The sequence below is a fragment of the Homalodisca vitripennis genome, chromosome 4 (assembly GCF_021130785.1).
Source record: "Homalodisca vitripennis isolate AUS2020 chromosome 4, UT_GWSS_2.1, whole genome shotgun sequence".
In the NCBI taxonomy this organism is placed as follows: Eukaryota; Metazoa; Arthropoda; class Insecta; order Hemiptera; family Cicadellidae; genus Homalodisca; species Homalodisca vitripennis.
Genome location: NC_060210.1, coordinates 156,435,494 through 156,461,754, shown reverse-complemented (window position 1 = coordinate 156,461,754; position 26,261 = coordinate 156,435,494). Strand labels below are relative to the sequence as shown.

The 26,261-nt window shown below is 30.6% G+C and overlaps 1 protein-coding gene across 2 annotated transcripts in view; it reads right to left on the bottom strand.

Moving 5' to 3' along the window:
- Positions 1–26,261, bottom strand: part of LOC124360377 — a 114,476-nt gene that overhangs the window by 47,284 nt on the left and 40,931 nt on the right. For both annotated transcript variants that reach the window (XM_046813954.1, XM_046813955.1), the window contains 5 exons: positions 24,717–24,931; positions 21,808–21,946; positions 18,621–18,851; positions 15,566–15,679; positions 7,404–7,484 (listed from right to left, as the gene is read on the bottom strand). In XM_046813954.1, the coding sequence (XP_046669910.1) occupies positions 7,404–7,484; positions 15,566–15,679; positions 18,621–18,851; positions 21,808–21,946; positions 24,717–24,931 (780 nt within the window). The remainder of the gene's footprint in view (positions 1–7,403; positions 7,485–15,565; positions 15,680–18,620; positions 18,852–21,807; positions 21,947–24,716; positions 24,932–26,261) is intronic.

The window sequence follows — 26,261 nt, the reverse complement described above, 5'->3', positions numbered from 1 at the left end:
CTTATTAATTTACCATTACAAAGCAGTTTTACATAGAACCTCAAAAAATTACTTGTCATTAAAAAAATGTGTTATTTATTACATTACATTGCAACAATCAATTTAAATTATATTATTTGTTACGTTATAGTTTGAAAGTTGTTTATACTTAAACAGTAATTAATCCTTTTACATAAAAGTGTTGTAGGATCATTTTCATCTCATTTCCCTGTTTATTCTAATTAATTAGTACATTTTGTTTATGTGCATTATTTAACAGGTGTTTTCAAAACTATTTTGATGCTTTGAGTGATTTCCCATTTTACTTTTTCCAGTTCTTTTGATTACTGGTTAGTTTGACAAACAGAACTTGGACGAGGCCTAAATTATATTTCGTCTTGAAGAAGTGTATTAGGTAACAAGGAACTATTTTATATATATATATTCCTATTTCTTATTGAAGATTAATACATAAACACACACACACACACATCACGGGTGAATACAAATATGTCGTAAATGTAAAAAAAAAAAAAAAAAAAAATAGAATTGTACAATGTCCATTCAACAATAAGGAAACTACTATCTTAAAAAAAATTTTCAAGCAATTTATTTAGGCAGGCATAATTTTTACAAGTCTTATTTTTTGAATTTACTCCTAAAATCTATTCTGCAAATTTATTAACTGCATTTTAAATATTCCTAAGTAATTTTCAGAACACATATTTGTTAAAATAATGTGGTATTAGTGGTATATTATGATTGGTAATAACGTGATAAGGATGTGCAATCTGATCTTATATCCATACTCCTCATCCCTCATAATTTTGCCTGGAATAATATTTGCCAGAGTACTGAGAATTTTGCCTTCATAAAACTATTACACTTATTTTTTTATTTTTCAAGAATCAATATCCGTTTTTTAGTAATTACCAAAAACTCAAATAAAGAATCAAAAACAATTTAAAACTGCATAAACAAAAAATCTACTTTATTACATTTAGATTACTTCACAACAAACCCATATTTATTTGTGCAAATCTTTAAGACTAAAAACACAAACACTTTTTGACTTTAAAAAACTAGAAGTTCAGAATGAAAACATATTAAATTTGACATTCCATTCTAGTATATTTTCTAAAATTGGTTTTTTAACTCTGGTGGCCACAATTTTTGACTTTAAAAACAATGAAATACCTTTTATATTTAAAAAAAATAATACCTGATGTTGAATTAAAATATGTTAAACCCTTTCCCATCTACTTATCCTTATGAATACTCTCTGTTCCATTCTGATTGTTTTCAGTCAAAACATTTAATATTTATAACTAAGTCTATAAAGAGTTCAGTTCCTATTAGTTTATATTTATACCTCAAACAAACGAGATTTTGGGTCTGTTGAAAAAAGAAACCCCAAAATACTTCAAAAACATATTTATTTTTTAATAATAAAACATAGCATATGACTCAAAAGAAAAATTAAATTTTGTTAAAGCTCACATCTTATAGTAAGTTACTGGGAGTAAATTAACACTCTGGGTACGTTATACATTGAAACATATTTTAAATCACTTGTCCTTTCAAAAACATTACACTAATGAAATAAAATGTATTGTTTGTAAAATTGGTTACTTAAAACATCATCAAAACAATTCCTTCCATAAGCTTTTAAATAAGCTAGAAAATTGCAAGTTACAATGGGGAAAAATGTATTTACAGTAATTAAAACTAATACTACACAATAGTAAACAAAGATAAATATACAATGAATCATGGATAATTTTAACTTTTTTAGCCTAAAATTTAGAATAATTCGATCTATAGTTCCATTCTTAAGCATTTTATGTTATGTATAATGTTAGATATAGTGGTTAATTTGACTTTTATTTTTAATTCATCACACATCCATCCGAATTTTATTTTAAGTCAATCATATATGATTTCTGAGCTGGAATTTTAAAAAGTATATTGTGATAATAACTCACTACGCCTTGAAAATATGTCAAGACTAGTAAAACAACTATAATAAAACAATAAATTATATTAATTAGAATAAAACCGTAAGTACTTTAACTGCCTGCTGTAAAAAGTGTCTGTGAAAACTTTTTATACAATGTAAACTATAAACTTGTTGGTGTGTAAAAATATATTGTTAATATTTGTGTAAAACGTACAAAAAAACACCCAATGGAAATTTTTTATATTTTAAATACTTAAGAGCTGACTGTAGTGGCGGCCATCTTCGTTTTAGCCCCATAAGAACGATGGTAACCCTCATGCATGTTTACGACCTTATTTTCAGCCATAGAATTATGGAAGGTGTCTAGTTTTAGAGATATAACTAATACGATTCCAAACACTTTTTGTTAGTTTTTTTTTCAATATTTATATTGATTATTCGTGAAAAAACTATTAAACTTGTTTGTACTTCCATCGTTTAAATATTTAAAAAATACAATTTAACAAGATAAACTAAAAAGTGTTTGGATGTGTTCAATATCTTCAACAAGACACAACTCTCTTAATGCTACAGTAAAATATAAGGCCGTAAAAGTGCATAAGGTTTAACATTGTTCTTATGGGGAAATAGTCTTTTCTCTACAACCAGCTCTTAAGTTAGCATTTTGAGATATACAGAAATTTTTACTTAGTATGAAACATCATAAACAATCAGAAAAAGGTGTAAATAGCTTAACACATTAAAATATGCCTTGATTTCTTTACTATGGTTAATTTTAGTTTTTTAATCAAATTTAAAGTTTTAAAATGTTAGTTTTTAATTTCAAAAGATTAGATAGTATGAAATGCTGTACTAGCTTGAGTCAGGATAAGAAGAGAGAAAGACGCTAAACTGAATACGGACGATGATAAATAAAGGAGAAAAGCTGAACATATCTTGAAACTAGTGTCTGCATGTAATAATTGTTATTAATCTAATGAAGCCACTGGCCTTATACTAAATTTGAAACTCAAATTTGGATAGCAAATACCCAGATCTATTTGATTTATTTTATTTGTAATTATTTGATTCTTACCACAAACACACTAAAAAAGTTTTTAATAGTGAATGTGACACTTGAAGTTCAGGACCATGTTTTGTGATTTATTAACTTTCATGCACACTTAATAAGAAACCAGATATCAGTCTGTATCATACAACAATAGCAGAACACCCATAATCCTATTAACCTTTCAAATATAGTCAATTCTTAATGCCTTTTTTAGTTTGACTTGTTTAAGAAGCACCACCATGGGTAGTTAATTTTAATTGTAAGTAAAGCTGATTTATTGTAAATAATCCATTTATCATGGTAAAAAGGTGCTACTATACAAATTTAAATTAGGTATAGTTATAATAAAATTACTAGAACTGCTCTATGAATATTTTACTGCAATATTTAGAGAAAATGCTGCAGCTCATGCCAATTACATAGTACTATTAATGTATAAATCTTATGTTTAGGTCCAGTATTCACTTTTATAAGTTACAAGTATTAATAAATTAATAAGGTGATCCATAAAACCTTTACAGTTTACTTTACTTGAGACTGAAGTAAAATAAAGTGTATACATATACTTATAAATTTTTAAATAGTTTGAAAGATTAAAATTTAAAGACAGGCTAATATAACATGCTTATACAACACGTAATTATTTTACATATCTTATATTCATATGCAATATTTTATTTAATAACTGTATGAGGACCAGGTACAGAATATTGAAGTGCCTCTACAGTGCAACACAGCTTTCAAGTAGAGGGTTCCAAAACTAAACAGAACTAAGTGATGCATTTTGGTACTGTTGGAGTATCTGAGGAAACACTATATCTTGAGTCACAACCAATATATTTTTGTTTAATCCTATGCATTTGATTGAAGGCAGTATTTATAATCTGTCCTTGGAACTTGTATGGCTAGCTTCACTGGCCACTAAACATAGCAGTTATTTTCTAATATTTTGTTTGTTTTATAATGGTGTGTGCTAAAACCTATCGAGCAGCTTTATTTTAATAATAAAGCTACTACTAATAGTTTTTTATTGAAGCAGTAAATTTTAAATTAGCCTCTAATTCTTCTCTAAACATTGACTGTGCAAATAAGATGGATGACGCATAGTGGACCTACACACTGAAGTGATGAAAAGGATAAAACCTAGAACATTTGATTCAAATACGTGTGCTAACTATTTTTGACTACACATATGTATGTAGTTTTAAATGTTTTATTCTGAAAAAATGTAAATACTGAGAAAAATGTAAAATAGTTCATGTTGAATTAACATAACTGTAAAGGCCTACTTTATAACATTTATTTACATATCTTTGTTAACAATATATGTATAACAGTTAAATTTCGCAGTGTTTATCTTTGTATTAGAAAGATTTATTAAAAATAAATTTTTAATTATTTTTCATTTCTCTTTACAAATTTTAAATTACTATGCAAATAATACGGAGGAAATAGAAAAATAATTCTGATCTGGGGAGGCAAACAACAAATATGGCCACCGAGCTGTCAATGAAAGTAGCACGGCCATCTATACTGGCCATATGAATTGCGAGAACAATCTACGGCAAAACTAACACGATTTGTCTGCAACCTTGGTATGGCCAGTGCTGGTGGCCTTTCGAGCGCAAATGGCTAAGATACTAGTAAAAAGGTACTGTATTGTTTATTTTATTTACTAATGATCAGCCAAATATTCTAAATTCTACAGCAACTTGACAATGTACACTGATGACTATACTTTTAACTGCCAATAACTAAGTGGAAAATATACAAATAAACTTATCACCTTAAAAACCTCATATCAATCAGCAGTGAACCTTAATATGGACTACTGTTGGAACAATAACCCAGTTTTTAATGAATCAAAGACAATGCAAATCCATTTGGAAAGGGAAAGAATGATATTTTAGATCTAAAATTTCACAGCAAAATCACATTGATAGACTAAACTCAGCACTGTTTTCAATAACTATTAACACCAATAGAGCCACAATAACAGCCTATATTGCTTTATTCAAGGGCCATGTGAGGTATGGGATTATTGCCTGGGATGGATCAACAAAAGAAAATCATCAGCGGGTGCTTGTTCTCCAGAAGAGGGCTCAGAGGATTATAGCTGGTCCGGATTATAAGATGAGCTGTAGGGAAGTGTTCGGAGAAAGGAAACTATAAACAGCTGTAAGCATTTACACCATAATAGCTAAATCCCAGAATGTTCAATAACAACAAGACGAATGATAACTTGAGCTCTATTTCACCTTCTACTTAGTTCAGTGTCTGAAATCTACAGATACGTTATGACAGATTTGACTTCAGGTATCTGCAATCAACATCCATCTGAAGAGATCCAAAACAGTTGGCGACGAAGAAGCACAAAACAAACTCTCCACATTGTTTCAACATCAGATACATCAAGATTACATTTGTTTGTACTCTAGGTACAACGTTAGACTTGCGACACTGCACTAAGTGGAAGGTTAAATAGAGCTGAACTTAATATTCATATTAAATTAACCCTTCCCACCATTGCTCTACATTATGTGTAATACCAAGACATTCACGCATACAACACAAGGCAGGCTAAGGCCTTAACTCTACCAATTACACAGACTATATCTCTCTGAAACCAAGCCTACATGTACTGGATGTAAATCCATCAATATTCTTCCAAACGAACTGAAATATGGAATACAGGAAACTGAAGAAAAACCCCAAAGCCTGTTCTATTTTTATATGGTTATTTGCAGTTATAGTTTAGTGTTGTTGCTAACATGGCGAGTTACAAAACTGTCATAACATGTTATAACATTGGTTGCAGCGAAATAGATTGTGAATTACAATAGCTTCGATATAAGTCAATGTTATACGTATGCTGTTTGAAAATTATTTTACTTTGCATTCTTGCAACTTTAACATTAAAATAATACAGTTACTTCACAAACGGAAACGAAAAATCTAAAAATATTTTATTTATCATATTAACAAATACCTTTAAAATGCATTGTGGTACTTTAGGCAGTGTTAGTTTGGAAGAGACATTTTTAAGCTTTAAATGGTACTAAAAACATAATTTTAGTTTAAAAGCTAAATTCTGTATGAAGGTTAAATATTACAGCTTTTGCTTGAGCGGGTGGATAAATAGATTTCACTACGTTGGCACTACTTAATGTGTAGAGGAGAGGGTTAATTATCATAACTTAACTATCAAGGCGGTGGTGAAACAATTGTTATGCACGATGAAGTCATTGAAGGAGCATCAACAAGTCACTTTGATATTTATCCTGATTTTGCTGTATCTAAGAGTGAAAGTGCAGCAAGTGATGTAAAAGAGAATGTTAGTAATAGCTATGAAACCAAACAAAAAGCTCCGGCACCAAGTTGGGTTAGACCTAGAACATTGTCTGTTGTACGAGCAAGAGGAAGTTGTATAAGTAGGAGAATTTTGATTGTAAGAGTTCCAATTTGAAAATTTTTAATTTGGTGCAATCTGTCCCCTCCTGAGGAGTGATTTTCAAAAAATTAAAATACTGTACAATGAAAAGTAGTTTCCATTTATCCAGGGTCACTCCCTGAGTCATTTCTCTAACTGAAACTGTTCAAAATCTAGCAGAACAGAATAAAAACAATTTCTATTTTCAACTTATCTGTTCCCTAAACCAAAAACTTATGTGGGCACTCAGAGTGTGACTAATACCTATTATGAGTATTTTCTTAAGAGGTTTACTAAAGTAAATGTTTCAAAGGGTTAAAAAAACAAGTTTAAAAAATTTGTTTTATTGTAAAAGTAAAAGTATTATTAAACAATAAATAAACTCTTTATTTTCCTCAATTAAATGGTTAACAATAATAATACAAGGTTCAACCATAAAAAGTAGACCATATCACACTATACTGTTTTACAGGTACATATACATTTTACTTGAGATATATTGAACATTATTTATAAGTCCAGAAGTATTTCAAACATTTTAAAAATTAGATTACACCAGTCTTTTTAGCAAAACTAAGTAATCAAAGTATTTAGCTGGTTTTTAGAAAGTTAAATAGGATATTATGAAACAGTGTGAGGCAGCACAACTACGCCCAAAGGTTCTTTAAAGTAAAACGTTTCACATTTTCTGCAACTATACTAAGTTCAAGATCTTGTAATACATGTTGTTCTAGTTTACTACCGTTCGTAAAAATATTATTATGTTGTAACTCTGACGAACCATTAACAATTTTTGTTTCAGGTAACCTTTTTCCTAGAGGATAACTTAGATCTTCACCTGATATTTTAATATCACTAAATGTTTTAACATGAGATCCTTTACATGTTTTACAGGTTAAACTATTACAAGGTTGATATTGTGACAAACGAGTGTTTATGATGAATTGCTTTAAGTTAAATGAAATATCTGCAAACTGATTTACCGGTTTTGGCATACTCTGGGAAACTACTTGAGGCAAGTCTTCTTTCTCCTTATGTAGTTTTTCTTCAGAGTGATTCTGTCCCTGAAAACATTTTAATTGTTAACATACTATTGTATTTGCACATGTTGTTTGCTTATTCTTTAATTTATACATATTAAAAATATAACTGCTTTTAATTTTTAAATTGAATGTATGAAACTATCTAGTAATTTCTACAAATACTGGTAATACCAAATTTATTTGGTGTAAAACATTTATTATGATACCTACTTAAATTCTGAATTAATTTATGCTTCTAAGTTGAAGTAATACAATATAGAAATTTTGTTTAATGTATAACAACAGAATTATCAAAACAACACAGTATTATGATGTTATGATGAATTGTCATAATCAGTCAACATTTACTAATCAAGTAAGGCCACTCAAACCTATTAAATTCGACAAGACACCATGCAACAGGATGAGTATAACAAGGTTTGCACTTTGAAAAAACAACTTCCAGTTTGAAAAAAACGAACTTCCTGCAAATAAGAGGAACCAAAATGGACACTAGAGAGTAATGCAGATCCCATTTTAAATCACTTAAAACTGAAACACTTGCAGTATTAGTGAGTTATGAATGCTGCATTTTTGTCAGAAAGAATCCTAGCTAGCTCTTCACTGTCAGTGGATCTTATCACTCATACCAAACGAGAGGCAGGACCGTGCTGATGCTGGCAATTTGCAGGCATTACACCAAGGAATAAGAAAAAAAGGACCTTATCACCTATGTGTGAAAATTTATAATGCCTTGCCCACTGACATTAAGGAGGAAAATTAAGAACTTGCCTAAATTAAAAACACTTTTCCTGAAATGAATGCCTTAATACAACTAAGGTTGTATTTTGTTTTCTTACCAACTTAATACTTTTAATAATGTCAATATGTTTTATTTTTGTGTACTGTTCTTTATTTTTACAAGCATTGCTTTAATCCAAATATTGTACTTATGACATGTTCAGAAGTGCACTAATTGGTGGGGGGGGGGGGGGGTGAATGGGACCAGGCTCCCCATGAGCATTTTATTTCAAAACAATTGCCTAATAGTCTGTTTTCGACTAAAAATAAAATTCATGTTGAAACTTTGAGTACCAATCATGATCAAATATATAAATTCAAACTTTACAACTATTTTAATATAATAAAAAATCTAAGAATACACATATAATAATTCAATTTTCTTCAAAACCCTATATATTTTAATTTTACTATCACGCAGCAACTACGAAAGTGAGGTTTGTTCTTACTATTTCTTGTGATTACACTACCTGTACCTGGTACTTTCAGTAAACAAGTAAAATTTACTCATACTGATTTCGAATCATATATTAGAGAGTACTCCTAAAATGGTACAGGTACTTGTTACTGCTAAACCCAGGAATGACGGTAACAATGTAATGTACTCGTACTTGTTTACAATCATGCATTATAAAGTACTCATCAAATGAGACAGATATGTTTCGGTCACTGTTATTTCTAAATAAGTTCCAAGTACCTCATACCAGGAACAGTAGTAAACGTATGAAGTATCTGTATCGTAAAACTATCTGTAGTAACAGTAACCTGTACCGGTCTGTGGTAACTTGTACTCTTTGTACTTTGTACGTATCTTTTGAAATAGTCCCGACGTGATTGATTTTTACATTAGTGAGTTGCAGAGCTCTAAGCAGTTCTGTACTGCGTTAGTTTGATGTCATCTATTGTCACTACGAGGCAACACTGCCTTGGGCAATCTGGCAATTTGCATGTTACAATGAGCAGTTGCCGGTAGCGGTAAATTAGCAAAACCTCCTTAATTTAATCTGTGTTAAAAACTAATGTTTTAAATAGTGGTTTACAAAATTATATGCTCACGATAATGACATGCATAGATAATAAGAGTTCCATATTGTGACTATTGCCAAATTTTGTGAACTACACAGTCAAGAATAAAAGTTAAGATAGTAATTTAATAACAACTTTGCATACTCAATTAAATACAGTACACTTGTATTTATCTATTATACGCATTTGAATCACATCACAAGTTTCTGAGTTATGAATTTTCAAATTTGCAGTTTGGTTGAAAAGCCCCAGAAGATGGTTTTTTTTTCATTGTTATCAATATAAAAACTGGCAGTTATTGTTAGTAAACAGTATTGTACATAGAATCATAAAAATAAAGAAGGTAGATTTTATATGACTCTGGTTAACCCTCCATCGGGCGCTTAAAATTAGAAACACCATCAGGCGCTCACGGAGGTTTCCTCCAGGTTGGCGAGTAATGGATATCATAATCGTTTAAACTGTTTTTATTTGTTTAAATATTCATACTGATTTAATTACAATGTAATATATTCATTTTAAGAAATTTAATAAAAATTACACTCTTATGTAATGAATTTTCCAAATAAGAAATTCAAAATCTTAAAAAATGTTATTGTATAATAACAACATGATTAATTTTAAGGAAATAATGCAATTAATTGTAAAAATGTTTAACCTTCTGTAAATATGTATGGAAATTAACTTAGTTTTTTAACTTCTTACAAAAACAACTTACTTCAATTCTTGAGATATTATACAATTGTAATGTCAATTATTGCTCTGAAATAAAAAATTTATTCTTTACTAACAATTTTTTTACACACTGCACAAAATTTCAAAACATTTTCCTTCTGGTTGTTATAGCGACAATGTTCACTCCATAATCATTACTGAAATGTTCCCTAGCACACTGGTAACTGTACTAACAAGTCTCTCGTCCTCATTCTCCATTTCACAAAATTCAAATAAAATATATAGTAAAATTTAAAAAGAAACCATCACAGGTCACACATTTAGGCGCACACGGATTATTACAACATAAAAACTAAACACAATAAGGCGCTCACGGTGATTTCGTCCAAGCACTACAAACACACCATCGGGCGCTCACGGAGGAATCGTCCAGTCACGCACGGAAGTAGACCTCATACTGACACATTTTGATAAATAAAAGCGGGAGGCTATTGTTTCGTTTCCCCGAAAGATGCTCGTGAAGTACACTGCGGGAAACGACTGCCGACATCAGAAAAGTAGTACTATTTTTAATAATAAAACATACACGGAGGAAAACTCCGTTTAGCGCCCGATGGAGGGTTAATGAAACTTTATTAGTTGGTTTGTGGCTCACTTTCGAGTTTGGATATCTATACTTTTTTGTCTGAGAGTAGACATTAACATTTTGCTTCGGTCTTGATGTGCGATTTAAACCTAACCATTTTGTTAATGTTATAATTTCATTTAATTTTAGTTAAATACACTTTATATAAATTGTAGTTATTGCAAAAGATTTGAATTATTTCTGTATATACTTCCTGGTTATTAAAAGTAGAGTGGTTTTATCGTAAAATTGATATACCCTGAACTGATCTTTGCCTCCCTTTTAATAGTTCAGAAGTACTATAAAATAACAACTTTAGGACCTAATGTTTCAACAAAAAAAAACTCAGGGGAGGGTGCCAGAACCCCCCCCCCCCTATTGGTCTAAGGGGTTACCATACCTCCAACTCCCTAGTATTACAGACACCACCAGAGAAAACTTCTTGGTTGCACCAATGGACGTATTCATAACTAATTAAATAGGTTTTGAATGAATAAATGCTTTGATTCTTTAAGATAAAAGGACACAACACCTGCTTTACAGAAAATCTCATTTAACAATTTGATTCCCAACATTGTCCTGCACAATATATAGGACTCATAACTAATACCTCTGAACAAGAATGAATGGTCACAGACAAGATGTCAAAGTACACTACAAAGATAAACCAGTTCCCAACATGCTGCAAACCAAATCACTGACTTCAAGTATCTATTTTAAATCCACAGTAGTAAAATTATTACTAAAAGACAGCACACCTTCACGCCTTTCAGCAGGCTACCAGTTTCTTATATATTATTTAATGATAAATATTATCTTAACGATTAATATAGAACTACAAAACTTGGTACAGACTGACTGGACATAAAAATCTAATTTAAAACATACCTGTGACCTGCTACTTCTACAGAGGTATGGCCCATAAGGAGTCAGAAGAAAATTTTAAATTTAAGCATATATTGGTATGCAGATCAAATTAAATATCCTTATTTGTATAGTACAATAACATAAATCTGAGCTCAAATTGTCAGTTGAGCTGGAAATGACAGCCATTCAAAGATGGCTTAAATTTCCATTAAGCACTGTAAATAATAAACTACTAATGTTTGAATCATTGCCATTTCATACCTAAATTATGCCATTGTAATGGGATTCAGCAATCATCAATTGTTCTAGTTGTGTCTGTGAATAAATTAATCAAACTACCATGGACTCGGTTATGTTTATCTAATAATTGTAAATTTAAGCCATCTTTGAATGGCTGCCAATTCCAGGTTGGTTATCCGGCGGGTTTTCTGCATTGTCCTCTACTAAGACAGACCTTTATTTGATGTACATACCAACCTATGCTTTGCATTTAAGATTTTCTTCTAACTCCATGTGAGCCTTTCCTTTGAGGAAGTGGCAGGTTACTGGATATATGTTAAATGTTTCTTTTAAATCAGTTTACTATAGAAGGAAGTTTTCAAGATACGCCTGTTAATTTCCCAATCCATTAGTAATAGTCCTTGGCTTTCAGCCTTATTAATTCAAATCAAAATCATATATCAGCTATTAAATTTAAAATTACTGGTTTGTAGAAAATATCATAGAAAAGTGTTTCTGTGCGCAAAACATTTTAAAATATCTTAAGTGTATGGATTTATAAATATGCAAAACAGATAATACATCATTTTTGTATGCATGCGCAATAAAATAGGTTCATATCATTTTTGTATGCATGCACAATAAAATAGGTTTCATATTTAGTTTAACACGTTCGCTGCGGGCGGCGGTAACTCTGGTTACTGGTGCTAAGCTGCGCTAGGAGCGGGCGGTAACTGTGGTTACCACAGAGCCTTGTTCTGAAATGAGGTCAGTGTGCGACCAGCACTCGAGCTATCACAACGATGTATTTCTCACTCCTCGGGAGGTATTTTTCCCAAATTTTTTTATGTAGTTCGTTTTCACATTAGACTTTTTCATTATTTTTAATGATTTTTAAAATTGTTATGGTAGTAAGTGGTTGTGCAACACAATGCATCTTCCCCCGGGACCAAGTGGTGTACAATAACCAAGTTCAAAGCGTACAACAGAGCCCAGTATTGAGTTCAAACGACGAAGATGACTACATGGACAATGTGGAGTACCAGACGGACTCGGAAGTTGAGGATCCTGATTACGAGACCAACCCACGCCAATGGAGTGCTCGCAACTGGATTGGAATACATTTTTATAAAACTTATGTGCTACAATATTTTTTGTATCATTTGAAGTAAACATTTAAATATATTTTATTATAATTACTCACCACATATTTGTAAATAATAACTGAATTTTAGGTAGTTAGCGGAGATTTATATCAATTTTTTCACATTTTTATAAACTATTACATTCATTTTGGTTTTCACATTTACGTATAAATAATGTTTATATGTGTCTAAAACGAATAAAATATTTACTTAGCTACAATGTATTCATTTGGAATATTCCCACTGCCTTAAAAGGGCGTTCCCTAGTGCGAGCGGTAACTAGAGTTACCAGCTGGCAAGGAAGTCTATCCTTAGGAGCTAGCAGTAACCACAGTTACCGCATTCCCAAAATAGTAGAAAGTGATAACTTTTGTGATTTTTGAGTAATTTTCATATGTTTCTATCATATTTCATCCAAAAGTAAGTAAAAATATATTTAAAAAATTTCAGCATATAGGGAACTCTATAGTATAGGAATTTTTAGCAGCGAACGTGTTAAAGTATACTGTTAAGAAAGAAATGAAAAAAATCAAGTGTTTTAATCCAAAATTAACAAATTTATAATATTAAATGTGGTTGACTGTAAAAAAGTAAAGGTTCCTCTGGCTCTTCTTAGTACAGCATAGGGCATATAACTTGGCACTTTTTGCAAAGTAACGTAGAAAAATGTCTGGCACTGAAAGGGTTAATTTTAAAACTTTTCTTTTTCTGTCTGTCTACAGGATATCTAGAGAACAAAATTATATATAAATTTTGAAAGTTTATATGAATATTTAGTGAAATATGTTACATAATGTGGCTTGGTGAAGTCTAATTTATATACTTCTACCTTGTTTAGATTGGCCTAAGACGGATTAATATTGAATCTGTGGCGCTTAGAACCTATTAAAACTTCAGCTCTGGGTGCTGATACACTAATTTAAAGGGGTATAAAAAGATTGTACCTGTGTTTAAATCTAAAAATCTTAGTTTTTAACACAGGTGAAGTTCAATGTAGAAGAAGCATGATGAACTCTCACTTGTTATCAAGGTAACTTAAGAGACTTGAATAAGTAGGGAATGAGATCAATTTTGAATTTTGAAACTTTATTGCATGAGATAACTGCCTTATGGGAATTATGATCAATTTGACAATAAATCAAATATTTGTAACTTTATATTGTTATAACAAGAAAATAAGCATTACATATTTTAACATTGATCAGCTGTTGAAGGTTATTAAAAAAAGTTAGTACACCATTATTAATTCGGATCGTTACTTTAGTTAATTGAATTATTCTTAAAAGTAAATAAATAATTTATGAAACGGTTACTCAAATAAATTTGTATTCATACTGCGTTTTATTTTACTTACACAACCACGAAAACTAAAAAATATTTAGTGTATCAGTTTTTAAAATTTTACATAGACTAAACATTTATTGTATCGTAGATTTACAAAATTTCATAGGAAATAGTTTCAGTGCAGTATTTAATGTTTTTATAATTATGTTGTACAATAAAAAAGTAATCTGCAACATTGGTAGTGCATTTTATATAAAAGATTCCATATCTGGTTTTAACGATATCCAGACTACCATATGTGCATTAGGATATGACAGGTTTTACTGCATGATCTATTATTAGATAAATAAAAATTAAGTACTAAGAAAAACATCTAAGCTCCAATAAGGTACTTTTTCTTCATGCACAAAGTTAAATGCACACAAGACTTGGGGTTACAATCGCTCTACAGCAACAACAACATCCAGGCCTGAGAGTGTGACTCCCGATGAATCAACGTTTATCATTTTCAATTTTCAATATAAACGAAGTAGAGTCAATATTTCTCACCAAATTTCAACCCTTTAAGTTGACTCTATTGAAAGTTATCGTACATAACCTGTCAACTTCAGACAGTTCTGCGGAACTGTTTATTAGAATGGTTATCGTTGCATAACCGTCTCGTGTGGAACCACTTTGTAATAAAGACAGTTCTCCCATCTCTACCTGATGGCAGGATTTTTCAAGCATGAAGTAGATGGTAACTGTGTTTTGCAATTCAAAAGGAATTCTGTTGGTGGGAGTCATGGAGCATGAAGCAACAATCAATGTTTACAAAGGGCAATTCAAAACAAACACATAAGTCTCTCTCCAGGTGGTTTCATTTTTCTGCATGACAACACACAACCCCACAATGCTCCCCTCCTTAGACAATTCAAATTGGACCATTTTTAGACATTTACCAAACAGCCCAGGTTGGCCCCCAGTGACTTTTCACCTATTCATGCACTTGAAGCAATGGGCACAAGCGGATTGAGAATGACAATGAACTTAAAGATACAATTTCTGGTTGGTTCAACGCCTAGACGGCAGATTTTTATGCATAAAAAAATCCTTAATTTAGTGCAAAGATATAACTGTTGAGATTTATATGGAAATTATATTGAAAATTGAGGAAAGATATAGTCTAAAATGAAAATAGTAAAGATTCCATTATCTCACCAATGTCTCTGAAAAACACACACAGAACCATGCAATACTTGGAGTACTGTATTTACGTAAAATATCATATTTTTATTTTTTGAGAATATACTGTCTTGGACTACATGATGATTTTTCTCATGTAAATATATTGACATGAACTGAAGGGTTAAGTTCTACACAAAAATGTACTAAAATAATGTACTTACAATTTCTAGCAATAAAAGAGTACTCATTATGGTAATAAGTTTCTTCTATGGATTAATAATTGTGAAATTATAAAGGTTAACAATATTACAAACCTTGTCATTATAGATATACATGGCTGATTTCTTGACAAGAACAAAATAGTCATTGAAGTTAAACTCATTTGTTCTTTCTGTGTCATGGAGGATCATTTCCAGTTGTATTCGACCCTAAAATAAAACAATTCTTCATCACAATAGTTTTATACCAGAATTAATACCTTACTAATAATGCAAGGTACTTAAGAATCAATGGAAGCTTTAGGACACAAAAATACCAGATTAGTACCTCAGATTCATAAAAAATAATATATTAACTGATGTAGATATTCTGGTTGTCATGTTTTGTTTATTCATCACAAGTAACATTTCCTTGCATCATCAAAAGTAACATTTCCTTGAGTACCGAGCTCTTCCAATAGTGGTAATTAGTTTATTGTGTTTATTACAGTAACTCATGGACTGTTGTTTATTAATACATTGGTTATACTTAACTTGTGTTTTATTTCGTTGAACGTACATTTGGTTATATTATAAACAATGAAATATATGTACATAATGTTGTTTTAAATGTAATAATATTAAAAGCCAGCTGTAGTAGTACATCCTAGAGTTTTACCCCATGAGAACAAACTTTAAAAACTTATACACTGTTACTTTTGGTTATAGAATTTTGGGAGGTATTCCATTTCAAATATATGATTAATACAAATCTAAACCTTTTTAGTTTTTTTTTTTTAAGTTCATACTTTTTGAGTATTCAAACGAAATAAGAACAAAAAGTTTGAATTATTTTCTTAAATAACCAATAAAAATTTTGAAATAGCATTTGGATGCATATTAATCTAAACTTTAAAATGAGACATACTACAAATAAAAATAAAGTTGAACATGTGTGTAGAATTTAATATTGTTCTTATGGGGCTAAAATTAATATGGCTACCAGTAAAGCTGTTTTGTTTTTAAAATAATTTTGACTTAGTAATAATAGTCCTATTAATTCTACAACTTTTTGTAATTGAAAGTTGATTTTTCAAACTTTCCAATCACCAATTTGTTAATAAATGTAAATCCATAAAATGGTTTAAAACAAAAACTGTCAATTATTATGAAAAAATTGGTTTATTTTCAACATTTTCATTACAAATTATATGAAATTTTTAATGTTTTCTAGAAAATCTTAAAAAACACATGTATCATAAGTGTGCAACTTTTAAAACATTTTAAGAAAAAAGCCATATGAATTTATAATATGTTGTTTATGATCATTATTCTATATGATTCCAAAACTTGATATCTATGAAATTGGAACATACAGTACTTAAAATTACTTGATCTAAAAGGTAACACATGTTATAACTTTTATTTTAATACCTTCCAAAGAAATCAAATTATTACGAAATATCGTTGCAGTCTTTTCTACTGGGTGCTTCAAAAACATGTATACACAATTTGAACTTCCATAGAAAATTTATTTACCGTTCTACAAAGTAAAATTTCAGGAAATTAGAAAGCTTAAAAGTCCAATGTAAATGAAACGTAAATAACAAATGTTAATACTGTTCAAATTGGTGACCTGCAGCATCAACACAATTCCGAGTACGAGTCACCACTGATTCTGTACATCGTATCAGAACGTCCAATGAGATTTCTCTACACACAGCTTGAATCTCATTCCAAAGAATGTCTAGGTTACGTGGTTTACGTTTGTACACCTCATCTTTTACTGTGCCCCATAAGAAGAAATCCAGTGGTGTAAGGTCTGGAGAGCGTGCTGGAAACTCGATTGGCCCCCTGCGTCCTATCCACTGGCAAATTTTGATCCAGGTAAGCTCGTACGTCCCTGTGATAGTGCGGCAGGGCACCATCTTGTTGAAAATAGAAATTATCATTACCATATAATGCACGAATGGCAGGAAATATGGAATTAGCAAGCACTGTTAGGTAATTAATACCAGTTACAGTACCTTCAAATCGAAAAGGTCCAATGACTCCCCTTGAAGACAAACCACACCACACATTTACACCAGGCAAATTTACAGCTTTTTCAATTGTAATGTGAGGATTGTCTTCATCCCAGTAAACACAATTGTGCCTATTGACAGTTCCATTAAGTTTGAATTGGGCTTCATCCGACCAAATGATGCTACCCATAAATTCCGGTTCACGTATCACCATCTCCTGAACCCATTCACAAAATTGCAACCTTCGATCTGGATCGTCGTCACTTAGCTGTTGCACCAGCCTTGGAATGTAAACACGATACTTGCCTCTCTTCAGAATGCGTAGCACGCTGCTAGCACTTACATCACTTTCACGTGCCCCTTGCCTTGAAGATTTGTTAGGAGAGCGTTGAAACAGTTCCAAGACTGCCGTTGAAGACTCATCACTTGTAACTGTTCGAGGTCGACCTGAATGACCTTTATGCACATCACACACTGTTCCATGAACTTCGAATTTGTCTCGTATGCGTGTAATTGTTAATCTTGAAGGTGGTTCTGTATTATAATCCCTTCTCCACTGTCTTTGAACTTCATTTACATTCTCAAACTTCCAGTACCACTTAATAACCTGCTTACTTTCTTCAAAACTCAAACGTACGTCCGCCATATTGATATTACAAATTCAATTCCAACTAACAATATAACACAAAGGGACGATTATGCTGCCACCTGGCGAAAGAAATATAACATTAGCCTTGTAGAGCGGGAAAACTACGATAGTTTAAAGTGCATATACATTTTTTTGAAGCACCCGGTATATGACTATGCTTTTAATTCCAATGTAGTTTTATTGTCTTTTTTTAAGAGGCTGTAAAGTACAACATGGATTCCTATAAAAAAGTGTCATGAAATACATTCTTATAGTAAAGTATACAGATATCTATAATACAGGGTATTGAAAATTCAAATACAAATGTTTTATTAAACTTTCTTATTTTGCAATAATTATTACTATTCACTGGCATGAGCTTTCACTCTAGCACGACAATAAACTGTCATTTAACTAATTATCTGGATTTAAATATAAACAATGTATGCCAATATCCAATCTCAAGGAATTGAGTTGTACTATAACAATGTGTTTGTTGATCAGATGTTGTATCTCTTACCTTTGAAACAATGTGGCTTACAGTGAATACTTCAGCAAACAGCCTTCTATCCGATACAAGATGTAAGAATTCAACACATACTTCTTTCGGCCACTTCTTTCCATCTACTGGCTGGATTCCAATAAGTTTAGCACAAATTGCTTGTGCTGGTAGTTTTGCAAATTCATTTTGTAAATATCGTAAATCAGATCGTTTTACAGTTGCCGGAGTACCATAATCAATGTATTCAATCTAAAATAAAATAAGAGATGTATATATCATATCAAATATCATAAATCTGTATGAAATAAAACAGAAAAAAAACTTTAACATCTATTGTCTTGAAAACGGCTAAATATTTTAATTATGTTTAGTGTTTTGACACAGTGTAAAATGCAAAGAATAGAAGAGAGCCATGATACTCGCTGCATCAACCTAAGATCATAGATGTAGCACTAACACCCATATGATCATATTAATAAAAAACATCAATCAGTATCACACATTCATCACAATGCCACCAAGCAGATCCGCACACCCCTGGTAAAATTCAATTATAACTTTTCCACTTTCAATTCCATTCTTGTATTTCAGAATAAAATTTGTTATATTACATAGTGTAATTCAAACTGGTGCATTCATTATCAATAGATTCCTTTTTTATTCGATATTTAAAATTCTTTGTTTGAAGTTTGTTTATAACAATGGTAAGATTGTTCAAGAAACAGGATTTTTCCGGACATTTGCTGTTGTTCAGTGATAAAAAAATCAGTAACACTCCATTTCAATACCTTCAATCTGATCTTTTCCTCAGGTGAATAACTAATCCTAACAATCATATCAGATGCATTGTAAAATGCACAAATCAGGAATTACAATGGGAACGGTTCAATTACTCCACTGATCGTTGGCCTAACGACCCTCCTATTTAAAATTAAATATTTCAGATGCCTTATTTGAAGTTAATAAAGAAATGAATGATGCCATCTCATGGAATGACTGTGCTATGCTAATTTTCTTAAGTTATAAAAAAATACTTTGATTCTGTTCACAAAGATAAATTATTAGTTTAGTTGGAGGTGATAGAGGTGTGTGGCAGGGCCCTCTCATGGTTTCAAAGTTATCTGAATAATAGGCAACAGTATGTGACCATTTATAGAGCAGAGAGTAAACCCCTTCCAGTTAATTATGGCGTAGTAGAGGGCAGTACTCTGGGGCAAATTTAATTTTTAATATACATCAACAACATCTCTAAATTGAACTTAATGAGTAAAATATTCCTATCTGCAAATAATACTCTACTATTTTTTTGTTCAAAAACATGGGAAGAAATTCAAATGAAGGCTTTGAGAGATCTCCATATGCTATTAAAATGGTTTTATCAAAATGTTCTTTCTTTAAACATTCTGAAACTAAATTTATGCCACTCTCGCTGTCTAAAAAATCAGATTACTTTCTTCAAGATCCACAGATGTGACAATAATCTTTAAACTACACATGGATGTAGATCTATACAAAATGTGAGTAATTACAATACTTAGGTGTCACATTTGACCGCCGATTAAAATGGTCAGAGCACATAGAATTACTAAAAAAGAACCTCCGTAAATATACATTTGCATTTCATCAACTGAGTGATGTTCTTAACAGGTGAGAGGTTAGATTGGGGTACTACGCATATGTCCAATCGCTGATCTCTATGGAATAATTGCTTGAGGAAGGAAGGGTAGTGCACACAAAACACTCAATATTGTTCAAAAAAACTATATTAAAAATCGGATTTATAAAGCCCCAAAAATTCCTAACTGATGCTCTATACAGAGAAATTCAAATATTTACTATAAGACAACTTTATATCAAGAATCTCCTACTTTTTATTTACAAAAATTCCAATAACCTCTTTCCTCCAGTCTTACATTCACATAACACACGCTATTCCAATAGTACAGGAATTAAATTTCTCAGAATGAATAAATGGATCTCAACTACTAATTGCTACTACACTTCACAAATGTTGTATTGAAATATTTCTTCAAATTTAAACAGTACTAATATTTTTTCTGCATCTTCAATTAAAAAAAAGCATAAATAACATAACTTTAAACTTAACTGTATAAGAGGCCAAGTCACTGATAGCAACCTACTAAGGACGGTTTTAACCACAACCTCTCCCTTCCCCACCAGACACACTCCGTCACATTGGCACATTGACATTGGCTGTTATTGGCCATATATATATTTAATAGTGGCCTGTGCGTAAATCTGAGATGCTCAAGATATAAACAATAATTACAACAGTACTACAACAGGGGAGGGTCGGTACAGTACAAGATCCACAGACTGAGGTTTAAAATCTTATTTCAGTATGTCATGATTTTTTTGTTGCATGACATTTTCAAATCCTGTATTTGAGGTAGGTGCTTAGTGCATTAATATTTAAAAATATGATTACCCTTTTTAAAACTTTTTGATGGAATCAGTAGCTTTACACTACCTCAGGGGGATGTCCCATAAGTAATCACTGGAAAATCTTTAACTTTCGAGCACCAGCATTATATTTAAGATTAACCTTTTTATGTCTTATTTGTGGCATGATGTTCTGTTAATAATTAAGACCTTTAAAATAGTATGCACCTCAACCTATGCTTACATTTAAGATTTTCCACTGATTCCTTAAGGGACATTCCCCTGAAGTGGTGAAGAGCTACTGACTGCATCACAAAGTTCAATTTTTTTTCTCATTATCCAGGTCTAGGAGCTTAGTCCAGCCTTTGGAATAAGGACAGAAAGACATTTTTTTGGGTTGGTTTGGACCTTCTTTATTGAACTATCTAACTCATTTTCAAACAATTCCATCACTTAATGCCTTTTCATAATCGCTGTAATCTGATGATGGATTCTGGCCACTGTGACACTCCTTGCATTCAAAAACTGACAAGATAAGAAATTTTATATTCAGTAGAATAATTAATTGTTTTAAACATTATAAAACTGTTATGGTAAATCCAAAATAAAAGGCTTATAAACCATAATGGTGTCACTGTAGAGCTTATGAAGTAAAGAAACAAATGTGCATGTGTGAAATGTGTGGTAGCGCTGTTATTGTATTACAGAGAAATGGAGCTTACTTTTACGTTGCACCTCATAGTATTTGAAGAAAGATTCAGTATTATAAATTTTAACGACTTGTATAAGTTTAACTACTTACCTCAATGAGATTATTTGATCTAAAGCCAGTTACTTTGGCTCTGTGCCAGCTACCTTCATATTCACATGCACAGAACAGATTTAGTGTGACGGATGGTAGAGGAATTTGATAGAGATCTTGTTCTAATTTATAGAATTTGCTGAAACAAACAAACGTCAAAATTATCATACAGCTAACTTAATTTTATTGAAAGAATAAATTTTCTGTATAACATCCAGCTTTTAATTTGCCTCAGAACTTCTATCGGTTGAGTGACACTGAGCACATGGGATGAGTAGAAGGGAAGAGGAAGGAGTGTAGAGGTTAGTTGGATCTAAACCTGAGAAAAAATACAATGGCTGGCTGCATTTCTGTACCAATTTTGCACTATTTCACATGTTTAATATATCCATAAAAGGCTATAAACATTAATAAACAACTAACTCATTGGAAACTTATAATCCAAAGCTTTTTTATGACCAAGTTTATTTCATATTCCACATCACGGAATCGTTCTGTACGAGATGTTTGTGCTACTTTTTTCTAATATTATTATAGCACATTATAACTTCATGTGCTATTACATTGTTGTACACATATTAATTAGAGAGAGATGTATTATAAATAAGACATAATACTAACGTATAAAAATAGTTTTAATTGTGTTATTCTGAAATTCATGAAATACATACATTTTGAAATTTTTTTTTAAGTTTAACATACAAGTTTAACCCGTTTGAGTATTTAAAGATTCAAGATTTTATTAATCATTATACATAAAGTGGTGCAAAATAATGTACTTTATAAATACTAGTATAAAACAATTTTACCTTTTCATCATGTGTAACTACTAATTTTTACCTCTATTTGTAACTACTGTTTTAAGTAAAAATTGAAATAAATATAGAATAACATTATAAATAATGTATAAATACTAATAAATGTTGCAAAATGTATGATGGTAAGAACATAACAGATTAAACAAACCCATGTATTCAAAAATAAATAGGTACACAGAGTTAACAATATTTACATCCAAAAAATAAAAAAAAAATGAAAACAGGTAAAAATTAAATAAATATTGAAAACATATCCATACAGATATGAATAATTCTTATAACATTTATATTAGCAAACATTGTACATTATTAACAGAGTAAAAGACATACATTTACAAATAAATAACTGATATACAAACGGTTAAAACACAAAAAATCAAATGTATGTTTGAACTAACAAAATTGAAAACCATACATCATATACAACATTTATAAAAATGTATACATTTAACTATCTTATCTGAATTTAGCCTTTAATTCAAAATTTGTAAGATTGTTTAAAATTTCCTATATTCAGTAGCTAGATAGTCGTCAACGTTGTAGAAAAAACGTGTTCCTTTAAACATTTTTTCAAGCAATTTTTGAATTTATTAACAGTGACAGTGTGACCGTATTGTGACAATTTGTTGAATAATCTATTTTTCATGTAAAATTTGCTGTTATTTATTTTTGTAGGTGTAGCAAGCAGTAAATCTAGAGCATATTTTTTTCTTGAGTTATAATTGTGTATGTCTGATTTAATTTTATATTTATGCAAATTTTCCTTACATCTATTAAGACCAATATATATACAGGGTGGCGCAAAAGTCACTGGACAGTTGGTTAAAAGAAGAAAAAAATAACAGCAAGACGTAGTACAATAGTTTTCGTCCGTGATGTTGGTATTACTAAATGTTGGTAATTATGCCTTTTTAAGTTGGCAATACAATGCAATGAAACACACAACAATCGAACTAGTGAATTCATCTGTGACACATGTTTAAAGCTGTAGTCCCCAAATTATTATTTTTCTAATAGAATTTTTGTTAAACATTATTCATAATGTTGTAGATGGAGCTTATATTGGTATTGATAACTTATTTACATTGAAACATAAAACCAATATTTAACACTTTTATTATTTTGTGAGGCCTTTCGATATCAAGGATATCTTCTTCAGACACATCACAAAAGTAAATACAAAAAGTAAATTTTATTTTAATAATAGTTAAACGTATGTGATTTAATATTAATTTGTCCTGTGTGGCATAGTGTGTAAATACAATTAAATTATTACTGATATCATACTATATAAATTTTGAATGTTATTTTTGTAATCTTCGTGTTAGTAATATTGAACTTTGTATTGGTCCATCTTCTTGATTTAATAAATCTTCTGTGTTTGTTTGATTAATGTAATATGACTCCCATGCATTTAAATATTTTGGAGTGTTAACATGTTTTAATAGTTTTAGGTTTTTCTGTGATATAGTGTGTCCAGTATTGATACAGTGGTGTGTGACGGCCGATTTTTCTTTTCTGTTGAATTTAATGTGGGAGCAATGTTCTTTATATCGTGTATGAATTTTTCTTCTTGTTTGTCCAATGTATTTTTTGTTGCAGTCATCACATTTAATTTGGTATATTCCTGATTTATTAATAATTTCTTCGTCATCTTTTGGATTTTTCAATTTATTCTTTCAAGTGACTTGTTGTTTTATATGTGACGTTTTTATTTGTATGTTTCTTGAATGATTTTTGTACATCTTTTGATATATTTGTCCATGTAGTGCTATATAATTATATTAATATATATTGTATTAATATATGTTTAATCTTAATCATTTATGTAAACAGAATCATAAACATGTTTTCATGTACTTAGTATGGACATAAGTATATAATTTAACATCTAGCAGTCTGAATTTAAAATTCTTTAGATTGAGCTCCTAATATTAAAAAAAAGGCATAACTTGTAACACTACAATATACAAGTAATTCTGATTCAGTTTTAAACTACAATGAACTGTTCATTTATTCCCTAAAAATTAACCAGAGCTACAATGGATTAAATTGCTATTCATATACACACATAAATTCACTTATACTTACTCTAAGTCATCCATCATGATTTGAAGATCATTGTACTTGGAATCTAGCATGACATAAAACATGGAAGGAGAGATAACTTCACCTAATCGCACTTCAATCTCCATCAGAGGTTCATTACAGGCACAATCCATATTAGGTTGGGGTAGATCTTGGTACGCAATTATCTGGTTAGGTTTCAGTACATTTTCCGGAACAAATACTGAAATAATGTCACTCTGAAACATAAATCATTGGAATCAGATTTTATAGGGTGATATATACATGAAAATAGGTTTAATATTATTTAAATCGTTTTTATTACCAAATTATAATTAATTCCACTAGACTTCAAAAATCAAAATCAAAATACATGGCTCTGGGAGTAAAACTCTTCAAAGTTATAACAATATGATAAATCAATTAAAAACTTTTTAAATTTATTTTTGAATCTAACACTATTGTTTTCATTCCTGATGCTACCTGGCAGGTTCCCCATAAACTTGATTCCCATATAAGTTGGGCTTTGCTTAAATCTGTCTTTATTATGTTGTTTTATTACAAAGTTATTTATTTTTGTTTCTAGTATTATAATCATGAACATGTAGTTGTTGTGGTAATTTAGTCTCATTATTTTTTACATATAATACTGTTCTATATAATATATATATATATATATATATATATATATATATATATATATATATAGGCTGTATACAGTCATAAACTTGAGCTCTTTAAAATATAACTTACATGACTCATCTTTTTTGAGTTTTAGAATCACCCTAATTGCCTCCTTTTGTAGACGTAAAATTTTATTCAGGTTTACAGCACTTGTTCCCCCATACACTTCAATCCTGTATGCGATATGTGAATGAACCATGGCATAGTACACTGATTTAAAGGTTTGTTTATTACAAAAAGGTCTGCCTTCTTAGTGCAAAAATTCCTGAACTTATTTTGTTACATATTTTTTGTACATGAATGTTCCAATTAAGTGTATTATCTAAATGTAGCCCTAAAAATTTAGTTTCTTTATCCAGGTTTTTCATAATAATTTAGTAGTTTTATTATCATTGAGCAAAAGATTTCTGTTATTTAAATAACTTTTTAACAATGAAACTGATTTGTTACATTTCTTCTTAGTTATACCTAATTCCATATTGGCAATGCACAAGCTTATATCATCAGTATACAAAGTTTACTATTCTCAATTATATCATACAGATAATTAGGTAAACCCCCCAAGTAGCACAAGAACAGGAAAGGGCCTAATACTGACCCCTGTGGGACAGAGTAGGTCACATTTTTTGTATGAGACCTAACATCATGCTGATTATTTTTATTCAAATACTTAACATTAACAAACTGCTGATGACCTTCCAAGTACGACTTAATCCAGCTAAGCTCTTAACCAATGATACCATAGCTTTTTAACTTTTCTAGTAATATTTTATGATCAACACTGTCAAATGCTTTGGTCAAATCTAGGAAGGCGCCAACAATGTTGTATCCCTCATCTAAGTTATCTAAAATGTGTTCAATATAATTTATTAATGCTGTTAATGT